Below are 11,515 nucleotides of genomic sequence, written 5' to 3'. Positions count from 1 at the left end.
AATCCTAAAATTCATGTTTCTAATGTGGGAGGAGCAGGGAGCTTTTGGCAAGTATGGGTCTCCTGAGTTTAATAAGAAGGAAATGGAGGAGAATTGCAATGTAAACATGTCCTGCCTCTTCAGCATGGCAAAAGACTGTGAGAGCACTGTCCATAAGAATTACTGGGAAGTTCACAGAGGCATTTCCTCGTGTCCCAGGAAACAGGGCAGTCACCAACCCCGTTCTTAAAACACCCTCTTGTTACAAATGCAAGGCAAACTCTGACTCACACATATCTTCCACATGTTTACTTGGAAAGTGTTGCTTATTTCCAACGTTGATTAATTGAAATAGTTTTACGCTTTACTGTGGTAATTGTGTTTGCTAGTGTAAGTAAGTTGGAAAAGTGAGTTATGGTGAATTCTTTTGTTGCTAGCTGTGGTACTCACCTCCAGCAGATGTGTATCTATGCCTTTTATCTTTGGTCCTGGAACTGGTGGCAGGATAAAGGCCATCATTCTAAAAAAAGCAGGGAGCAAACATGCCAGGTATAAATACAGACCCTATTTGTTCTCCCATTTCCTCAGAAAATGACATGATTTTAAACACTTCTCCCATATCTTATGTGTCCCAGTTGGACATCTGTCTTCTGTCTGTCTCTCAAGCTGGGTAATTCACAAATCCAGTTACAGTTCATAAAGTACCCTTAGACGTATTGATAAAAAAACACCAGTAGTACAAAAGTTAGTCAACTGGAAAAGTAAAATTACTAATATGCTTTTAATTGTCATCTGTCCCGTAACCTCCAGTTTTATAATGCCATTGTAAATTCATCATTGGTCAAGAAAGAGTGAAGTGAGGCACAGTTCAGGAGGGCTAGTAGGGCTGTCTGTACATCTTTGACTGTCACCTGACTACTGCTAAACAGGATTTATGGTGAAGGACATGGCTTTTCCAGCCACAGTTTCTATCCCTTTCTTCGACTCAGCCAGTATTTTTTGTAAGACTCGTACAAAAGCAATAATCTTTGCAACACCTTTCTCCTTCAATTTGAATGAAATTAGCCAGGATTCTAAGAAATCATTTGGGAAATTGATAGAGAGCTGGCAGAAAGACAATCTCATAATACAATCTTGTTTACTTTAGGAAATTATGACAAAACCCAAAGACATATCTCCTACAGGAACAAGGATACTCCAAGTAATGGTTGATGAATATTACATGACTAACAAAGATTAGTCAGCTCTAACAGAGACAGATCTTTACCAACTGAGAATTTAGCCTGGTTTCCATAAGGTGCAGAAACACTGCCTTATCAGTTGCAAATTAAGTCAAATACCTACCACTAATAGTTTATAAGATAAGGCAAATGCCATAGAAAATTGAAGCAAATATTAAGTGTCTATTTTTGAAAAGTCTTCTCTGATCTTGGACTCATGCAATTGTGAAATTGGTGGCTTACCTGTACCCTTTCATAATCATTATCCAGCTCATGATTAAACATATAAGAGATGACAGGACACCAACGACGATCCACACAACCATATCTTTTACTCTAAAGTCTAAGAAAAAACGGAACAATTTAAGGACATGCATCTAGCGTATGCATAGTCAGCATGCAAAAAAAAACCCTTGCAAATTACTTTTATTTTAAAAATTGGCCTAAACTGCCAAATTTATGATCGAATAGAGGCCTTCACCAGCACAGATGGATCTCAACAATCCCTGTAATATCGAATAATGAATATAATTTTTACTAATGGTACTGCACAGGAAATAAACTGTATTGGAAAAATCATACAAAAATGCATAAAGAGGAAAATTTTGTCACAGTCAATTATACAGATTGGGTTCAAATCCAGTTGTACCAAAACTGTAGTCATTTCATTATTAAATACATATCATACAATTAATTAAATGCTGGGTAAAGTGACCTAGGTTTACATATTTTAAGGGATTTTTATTTTAATGTAACACTTTTTTATACTCAAGTGCTTATTTCATATTAATTCCAGATAAAGAATAATGAAGAGCTGTTACTGTCTGAAGGCAGTTGTTTTTGTTGTCTGTGTCACAGTTTTAATGCAGTTGCCAGTGTTCTTTTAATTAAAAAATACCATAAAGAGGAAAAATGAGGCAATAGACAGAAAGGACACTGTTTAAATAAGCAAAGAAATTATTCACCTTCATAACTCTATCATAAAGTAATGAAGGGGAAAGGTAACTGGGTATGCTGCAGGGATGATAAGGATTTGGTTACCTTAGCAATGATGTTCTGTCTGTCCTAGGGAAACCAAGGGATCTGCATGGGTGCCACAAACAGCTAACAAAAAAATATAACATGAATTTGCATGCAATAACAATTACTGAAGGGATGCCTGGCCACTCACCAGTAGGGATCTCAATATACATTTCTGGGCTCCAGTCACTCCACAATCCATGGTGGTCTGGTTTGCAGTGAATCTGTACAATGTACCTCTTTCCAGGATTTAAACTAAACATTTTACATTGTGTTTGCTGTCCCACAAAAATCGTCTGGAAATAAAACACACAGCTAAGGGTTAGGTAATCAAGATGAGAATATAGAATGAGTCTGGATATCTTTCCCTAATAATTGTTGAAAAGGCATGGAATAATGGTACATTTATTTTATTTCTATAGCTTAGCCTTTCTAGAAGGTGTGAATGAGATTTGGCTCTGATATACAGTGCAAATTAAACTGCTGTGAAAACACATCATGAATTTATGGCAAATAGGGGAGGAGCAGTGATAATGGTAGGAACTGCAATGGTTACAAGAAAAGGAGGAGGCAAGAAACAGAGATGGAGAAAGAAAATGAAGAGAGGAAGAGAGAATGTGGAGTGGTGGAAATGCACTGGGTAATAAAAAGTAGGTCTTGCAATGGCCAGAGGGCCAGAAGAAAGTGCAGTGGGAGGGGAAGGCAGGAGGAGACACAGAAGTGGTTTGGAAGTTCTGCAGACAAGCAGGGGATGGAGTCAAATACCAGCAGCTGGACTCTTTAATTTGCCACAGTTGTTTCAGTTGTAGATCCTGGCATAGAAAATTATTATTATTTCGTGGCCAGGACAATTACCACCTAATGGTTATTTATATAAATTTGAATTACTTTGTGTAATGTCACTGAGCTTTCTGTTATCTAAGAAGTGCTTGTGGTTAAGAATAAATTATCACAAAAGAAACCTGACTAAATGAGAATGAGCAATTTAAACTACAATGCCAATATGATTAATAAATAATGACCACAATTAAAAACGAGTACTTTATTACCTGCTATTGTACAGCAGCATCTGAGATACCAGTGATCTCAGCAGGATATCATAGGTCACACAAGCACTTTTGAAAAATTATGAACTAATTAGAGTGTCTGCATCATTACATTCAGGCATTGGATCTGGATGACAAAATCTAGAAAGCATTATCTAGCAAAAACCTGTGACATCCTTACCTCCCATTCCTCTCCTTCTTCAGGCTTTAGTCGCAATTCATATTCGAGGGTAAGCCATCCAGATCTGACATCAGCTAGTGGGGGTGGAGACCATGTCAGGACCAGATACGGCTTTCTCTTCATTGACTTTTTTAATTCCAGAGTTATATTCACAGGAGGATCTGGCTGTACTGTTGAAATAAAAGAACTGTCAATAAGAATCAAAGTGATTTTTTCCCCCGCAGCTTAGGAAGAAACATAAAATGATGTGAGCAAAGAGTTGCCATCTATATTGTGCCTGGTAATTTAGAACTGCTGCTGGAATATAGAAACCAAGAGTTTTCAGATAAAGTATGAATTTATGAATTTTACCCCCCCCCCCCCCGAATAGTAGTAAGCATGCTGAATTCATGTCGAGATTTGCCTTAATAATTTATCATCAAAGGTATTTTTTCTTACATTACAGTTTATTGTTACTTTTCCCCACAACTATTTTTCAGAGTTAGCATCTTTAAGGCTATGTTATGAAAGTTGTGTTCTATTATAATCTTATCAAAGCTTGGCATAACTATTTAGGAACACTGAAAACATGGATGCAGCTAATGAAAGTTTTCCCCTCCATCTTTAGCATTTAGAAAACACAACTGCATGATTCCTACACTCATATGTAAAGATACTTAAAAGTAAACCAAAAAAGCATATTAAAGCTCTCTCTGTATATCTAACACAAATAAAAATGGAACACAGGTTTCTTCTACAGCCAGGCTTGCATCTTCCTCAGTTTAGAGGTACAGCTTCTGCATATTGTGCATGTATTTTACACTGTCTGATCAAAAATTCATCAGGTCATTTCACTGAGGTAAAATATAAATCCATTTCTCCAGCAGCCCTTTTCCAGTTGCTAGACTCCTGGCAGCCAGATCCTTGACAACAAAACGGTTATCAAGGATAATGTTCCGTTCCCTTAGATAAAACCCTAATTACCTGTCCGCAGTCACTCTGTAGAAAAAGTCTGAGAAAGAGATTATCAGTACACTGCTATAAAAAGCACTAATGCAGCTTCTCTTGGGTCTGGAAACTACTTTTAGGTAATCAGATTTAAGTATTATTAGTTAAAAGATAAAATTTATTCCAGTTGCTTTCACAGTGGAAAAAAGATTTTAGCTGGATGATGTTTCTTAGGGTTTGACTACAAGAAATATGGAAAACCAATAAAGGTTTATCTAAACATAATTTTAAAGCTTTTAGCATTTTTGTCTTCTTCTGCAAATAAGATGGTAAAGGGATGAATATTGATTTGTTTTTACACAAAGGAATATCTTATTTGTACAAGTTTTTAACTTGGATATAACGCTATATACCAGGAGAGCTGGAATTAAAGTTCTTGTGTCAAAACCCATTATTCTGAATGATTTGGTTCCACAGAAACTACTTTTTAACTCTTACCTATGTAAGTCACATCCACATAATGAGGATCAGAGACATTACTTCCCATTTCATTAGTTGCCCTCACAGTTATATTGTATATGGTCCAGAAAGAGGTGTGCTTTTTATCGAAGTAGCACGAATTGGGGCCTGCAGTTTTGTAATCTGGACATTCATAAACTTTTTCTTCTCTGAAATGAAAGAATCCCAGTGATTAGGTTACACAGACTAAAACACCTGATTTTGGTTACTAGTACTTCAGCATTATTTAGGGCTGGATCTGATTTTTCATACCTGGCAATGTGAAGAAAATCATAAAACTGCTTCCAGACTAAAGAGTCACTGGGCAATCCCAGAGACTGTACTAAGCATTTTCCCCACAAAGTAAATGCCACAAAGCCTGAAGAATTTAGGCTAGGCAGATGTGGCTGTGGGCTAGTACAGAACAACTCTTACTTCTCTGAAAGACCCTGTCCACTGCACAGCCCAGAGCCCCTACATGTTCCAGAGACTGACTAGAAGTGATTGCTGAAGTATTCTAACCCATCTAATAAAACCTATGTATTTCCAATGCTCATGCTACATTTACAGGAATTCTGCATGTTACACTAATATGCTTTCAGAAGTTATTTGGTTTTTCATCTCTTGATTATAAAAAAAATTAAAATCTACTTTGTACCTTTCCTTCACATCCATACCCAAGCTTCCCAAAATCAGAGAAAGGATAGGAGAGAAAATTGAGTACGCAGTACTTGTTTTCATGCTCTTCCTAGATGCACAGTAACAAAAGAGAAAGTTGTGGATGCAGATCTCTTACTCTACCATACCCGGCTGGACCAGTATCTGTCTTTTTACACTAAGAGTGTGCTCTCAGCTGACATATGCAGAAGTTTATCTATCTAGCTCACTGCAAGGTTGAGCAGTAACTAAAAAGGACCAAAAAGGGTTCACAAGACCTAAAAAAATTCACTGACTTTTCCTTTAAAATGAATGTTCAGCACTTTACCTGAGTTCCAAGGAAAGATTACTACAGAAACCAGAAGGCATTAATGGCCTATGAATACTAGTGCAAAACAAGCCTTATCAGATGATAAGAGTTTTAGTATCTGGTCATTTTGGAAAGCTTTATTTCTAAGACTGCATGGTTGAAGAGTTTTAGGACTGTGCAGTTGTATTGTTTACTATTATGCTGTTGATGAGCAATGAAAAGACAAAATTCACAGTAATTCACCTGCCTTTATAAAGAGATCAAGATTGAATATTTCAATCTTAGACATGTTGCTGCTTTAGTGTGATGCCAGAACATGCCAAGGGACAAAAACATGGACTGTAGAAAAAGGCACCTCCCGAAACAAGAAACAAAGAAGATTGATTTTCCAGGTCCTTCCAACAAAATACTGAATAACTACACAGTGCTTATTACCCCTCTTTGCTGTAAAGCAAAGTGTGGTTGGTCAAGAGTCCTCCATTCGAAGCAGGTTTCCACCAACAAGTAAATGTTTCTTTTTCAGGAGAGCGACACTTTATTATTGTAGGCTTTTCAGGAGGTAACCGTTCTGTAGGAGATAAATAAATTAATTACTTGTTAATTTATTTATTATTATTATTTATTAATTACTAATTAGTACGTTTAATCCATTAGGTCCACCTTGAATTCGTAAAACAATGTCGAGCACAGAACAGGAGAATATGAAAAAAGAAAAAGTTTTGCTTCATAGTAGTGCAGAAAAGGAGGGACCATTCACTGCTTAGGGTAACAGCTTAGGGCAACTCATAACGAATGTTGAAATACTGTCATAGTAGGCTCTATGAAATTATTTAAAATACACTCCACTATCCAATCTATTTTCTGTAATGTTCTGGGATAGAGATTATTTCTTCTCAGTAGCTGGTATAGTGCTGTGGTTTGGATACAGTATGAGAATAATTTTCATACTACGGGGATATTTTGTCACTAAAGCATGTTTATCCTAAGCCAAGGATCTTTTTATGTCTCCTGCTCTGTCAGTGAAGAGGTACAAAACAGAAGAAAAAGTTGGGAGTGAGTATAGCCAGGAGAAGTGACGGGACCAATCCACAGAACATCATCTCCATCAGACAAATTTGGGAGTTACCCGGAACCAGTGCCCATCAGGATTCAGAAATGGAGTCTGGCATTGATCAGCAGTGGGTCAGCAAATAAATTGTCCATAATTTAGGGTTTTTTTCCCCCCCTTTTTTATCATCATCAATAATCATCATCATCATCTGCAATTTATTTTCACATTTTACTTAGTTTTAATTATTGATCTGTTCTTATCCCAACCCAGAGATATTACCTTTGATTCTTCCCCTCATTCCACCATGGTGACATATGAGTGAGCAGCTCTGTGATGGCTTGTTGCAAGCTGGGCTTAATCACTACATACAAAAACATTTTTTTTTTTCAAAAGGGGTATTTTAAGATGATTCTGTTTGTTTGAAAGGTATGCTGTCATTTTCTTTTGCTTTTAGGTAAAAAAGAAGAATGTAAATGTTTGTCTATTTGTTTGTGTTCTTGCCAGTAATTTTCTTCTGAAGTACTCAAAATATACACAGAAGCAGCTCTCGTATTTCACTGTAATATTGTTATGTTCAGTACTCAGACTACTTGCGTGATTGCTTCTGAGCAAGTTTTTATAGTCTCAAGAACAGCACTTAAGAATTGGGCACAGAAAAATGCTTAAATTTTGAATAGGATGATGCTCGTCAAAACCCAGAAGTGATTGAAACTTTTGCAGTTATGTATTTGTGGCAAAAATATGGTCCTATTACATCAATAATATATATTTTCTACTACATACAGCAGAGACATTGATTTTTCGAATTTCTAATTGCCTAAGGAGATCTGAAAATGAGACATTTAAAAAATATTTTTCTATTAACAGTGCCTCAACAATCTCCATGTCAAATAATGAATAATACAACTAGTAACTGAAGAAGTTTTGAGTAAGTTGGCTAAAGTGTATGGCAGCAAGATATGATTGATTATTTATTTATTTATTTAGTGTGTCTACTCAAATGCAATAAAACACGGATAGTGACTTCCATGTGATAGTACCTGTAAGACTTAGACACATCAGTGCTTTCCGTCCAAGCTCTTATACGAAAAACATTACCTGATATTTATAGCTACAGATAAAACCAACGTGATTTTTAAATAAAGGGCCAGGGACAATAAATCATTTAGGTACGCCTGTATCAGGAGTGACTTCCTAGTAAATCCCACCTTGCTCATCATAGCCAGTTTCAGCAGAGTATCCTGACCGGATCAACAAGATTACAAAGCAAACAGAAAGTATGGTAAAATGCACTGAACACTACAAAGTATCCATGTGAGAGGTCAGGTTTTCAGGACTGGCATTCAGGCACGTTCACAGCATCGAACCTGCTACAATTTAAAAGCAATTTACAGAGCAGCAATCATCCACTCACCTTTAGCCACCTGAATGCTTCTTTCTGAGCTCCACTCGCTCCACTCCCCGAGGTCTAGCATGCAGCGCACCTGCACAACATACTTCACCCCAGCCTGCAGGCTGGTCACCTCGTAGTGCGTCTGCATTCCTACAGACACGGTCTGGAAAAATAACAAAGAATCGGACCACTTTAACAAATCAACCATAAACGAGTAGGCGTGAGTTACTGGTTTATGAAAGTCGGGGATTTAAGTGGGGTATTTATAAGACAGTAAATTCAAAGAAGCAAAAGTAGTGGTTTCGCAGGAAAAAAAAAAAAATCACTGCTGATTCTGATATTCCAGGATTGAATTGTAGACTTCCTCATATCCATCATATCCCCAATGCAAGGAGCATTACAAATAGTCCAGCCCACACATAAACTCCCCACTGAAATTCTTCTCAGTGGCTTTAAGTGACTTCCTCAGACCCTTCTAATTTCTCCTCAGAACTATTTCAAAATGCACAGCATTCTCCATCATTAAGGCATCAACAAGCTAGGTAGCATTGAGGACACGTGACTGTAACTTTAAGAATGACATTTTGTCCTAAAAACTCAGCTGTAGCAGTACTAAAGTTGATTCCTAGAAAAATGGCAGGTTGATTCCAACTGATCATGTCGAAGAGGATTATGAAACTGGGTTTAGTCATACATAACATTAGGATGATTATGTAAATACATTGAATTTCATGGTCTCTACAGACCACTCCAGAATTTTTTTTTCTTTAATCAGATTTGGTACATTAATTTTTCAATCCTTACACAAACTAACATTTTTATAGGACCAGTTAAATGGAGACGAGAATTCACTGGATAGACCATTCATAAAAGAAATTTATTTTTCCCTTACCTCCCACTCTTCCTTTTCCTCAGGCTTTAGTCGTAGCTCATAGTGATACACATGTGAATTAGAGCTGGCATCAGCTAATGGGGGTGGAGACCATTTTGCCCAAAGGTATGACATGTTAGCAGATGTGTTTGTTTCTAGAGAGAGGTTCACAGGAGCATCTGGCTGAACTGTATAAATGAATGAAAAGTGTGCCATTTAATTTTCTCTCAGAAAAGACACCTCCTTTATGGTTTTGTATGTCATCATATTAATTTCACATAATTCAGCACTGTAAAAGAATAATGAAGAAGGCTTTTACTTTTCCTTTCTCCTTTATGAGTTTAATTAGCTCCTGATTTCCAACAGTATCAGCAAATCTTAAGCTTTACTCTGAATTTGTCTGGCTAAGGAAATACAAATCATAATTTCATCAGGCCACTCTTGCAAAATTAAAATGTCAGCTAGAAAAACTAAGTATACTATAATTAAAATGGTATATTATGTGTGTGCAGAAAATAGAATGGAGTCAGGAATATAAAATACAACAAAAAGCCTGTATAATGCTCAGGCAGTTATTTTTACCCTTCCAAGACTGCAATGCCAGCAGTCAAAAAGATTTTTACATTTGAAGTATTAGGTAGGTTAACCTAATTTGAAAATTTTATAATCTACATTGAGTCTAATTAAAATACTGCAGACAACTAAAAACTGAGGCAAATTTTTCATCTGAAGTTAAAATTTTTACATATTCACATATGAAATTCTTACAATCAAGAATGTAGTTACTAAATTTGTAAGTAAAACACGATTTTCACGTACATTTAACATGCATATTTTAGATTATCTGTAAATAAACACTTCTCAGTAGGAAGTTTCACATCATGAAAAAAGAAATCTTTCACCACTACCTGTTGTAAGATTAAAAACCGCACACATCTCCAACTAGTTTGTTTTCCATTTCATTCTTTGATTTTACCTATGGAAGTTACATCCACATGCTGAGGATCTGAGCTGTTACTTCCAATCTCATTTGTTGCCATTACAGTGATAATATATGTTGTCCAGGGATTAGTGTGGTTTTTATCGAAGTAGCAGGAATTTGGACCTGATGTTAGGTAGTCTGGACATTCATAGATTTTTTCTTCACTGAAACAAAATTATTTAAAAATTTAGGAAATGAAGCGAAGTAGATAATATTCTAACCATGGAGTAGGTTCAGCAGAGAAATCTGAAATGTTTGTATATACATATATATATAGTCACATACACAATTTATATAGATGTATAAAATAAAATAATTTATTTATTTATAAATACAAAATATATATAATATTTATAATTTTATATTATATATCTATAATCCCATCTCTTGGAAACATTTTGGTACATGTCAAATGCCATTAATATAAATTCTCCATTGATATTTTTACTGCAGTTGTTTTGATGAATCCTTTCACCCCCTTTTTTATACATAGGAATAAATCAACAAAAGAATAGAAACAGAAATTTTCAGAGACAGAACAAAGAAATTTTAACAATATTTATAAGCAAGTTAAGAGGGAAGTGAAAAATATTTATTTCAATTAGATAAGTTGCTAAATATCTTTGCATATTACCCCTTGAAATTATGGGCCCTATGGCAGAGAGTTCTTTTACTGATTAGTTTGTTTTCAACAAGGTCAGAGAATCATTTAGGTTGTAAAAACCTCTAAGATGTCAAGTCAAGCTTTGACCACCTTGTCAACCAATGTCCAGTCGTTTCTTGAACAGCTCCAGGAACAGGGACTCCACCACCTCCCTGGGCAGCTCGTTCCAATGCTTACCCATCCTTTCAGTGAACAAATTCTCTCTGAGGTCCAACCTGAACCTCCTCCAGTGCAGTTTGAGGCCATTTGCTCTTGCTCTATCACTATGCCCTGAGTGCAGAGACTGACCCACACATGAGTACAGTCTCCTTTCAGGGACTTGTGAGTGACAAGGTGCTCCCTGAGCCTCCTTTTCTCCAGGCTAAACACCCCCAGCTCCCTCAGCTGCTCCAGACAGGACCTGTGCTCCAGACCTTTCCCCAGCTCTGTTCCCCTCCTCTGGACTACTCCAGCCCCTCAGTGTCTCTCCTGCTTTAAGTGGCCCAAAACTGAACCCAGGATTTGGGGATTTGGGTGTGGCCTCCCCAGTGCCCAGCACAGAGGGGCAGTCACTGCCCTGGTCCTGCTGGCCACACCATTGCTGATACATTCAGGGTGTCCTTGGCCCTGGGCACACCTGGCTCATGTTCAGCCCCTGTTGATCATCAATCATCCCCAGGGCCTTTCCCTCCCAGCAGCTTTCCAGCCACTCTGTCCAGCCTGGAGCTGCAGGAGGT

The 11,515-nt window shown here is 37.0% G+C and overlaps 1 protein-coding gene across 14 annotated transcripts in view; it reads right to left on the bottom strand.

The window, feature by feature from the left end:
• The window catches only part of PRLR (prolactin receptor), a 153,239-nt gene that overhangs the window by 8,606 nt on the left and 133,118 nt on the right, over nt 1-11,515 (bottom strand). For all 14 annotated transcript variants that reach the window (XM_088155901.1, XM_088155903.1, XM_088155902.1 and 11 more), the window contains 9 exons: nt 10,130-10,299; nt 9,175-9,341; nt 8,304-8,445; nt 6,274-6,406; nt 4,872-5,041; nt 3,447-3,616; nt 2,371-2,515; nt 1,443-1,542; nt 430-499 (listed from right to left, as the gene is read on the bottom strand). In XM_088155901.1, coding sequence (XP_088012027.1) covers nt 430-499; nt 1,443-1,542; nt 2,371-2,515; nt 3,447-3,616; nt 4,872-5,041; nt 6,274-6,406; nt 8,304-8,445; nt 9,175-9,341; nt 10,130-10,299 — 1,267 coding nt within the window. The remainder of the gene's footprint in view (nt 1-429; nt 500-1,442; nt 1,543-2,370; nt 2,516-3,446; nt 3,617-4,871; nt 5,042-6,273; nt 6,407-8,303; nt 8,446-9,174; nt 9,342-10,129; nt 10,300-11,515) is intronic.

This window comes from Sturnus vulgaris, chromosome Z (assembly GCF_052056855.1).
Source record: "Sturnus vulgaris isolate bStuVul1 chromosome Z, bStuVul1.hap1, whole genome shotgun sequence".
In the NCBI taxonomy this organism is placed as follows: Eukaryota; Metazoa; Chordata; class Aves; order Passeriformes; family Sturnidae; genus Sturnus; species Sturnus vulgaris.
This window is presented reverse-complemented; position numbering and strand designations above follow the sequence as displayed.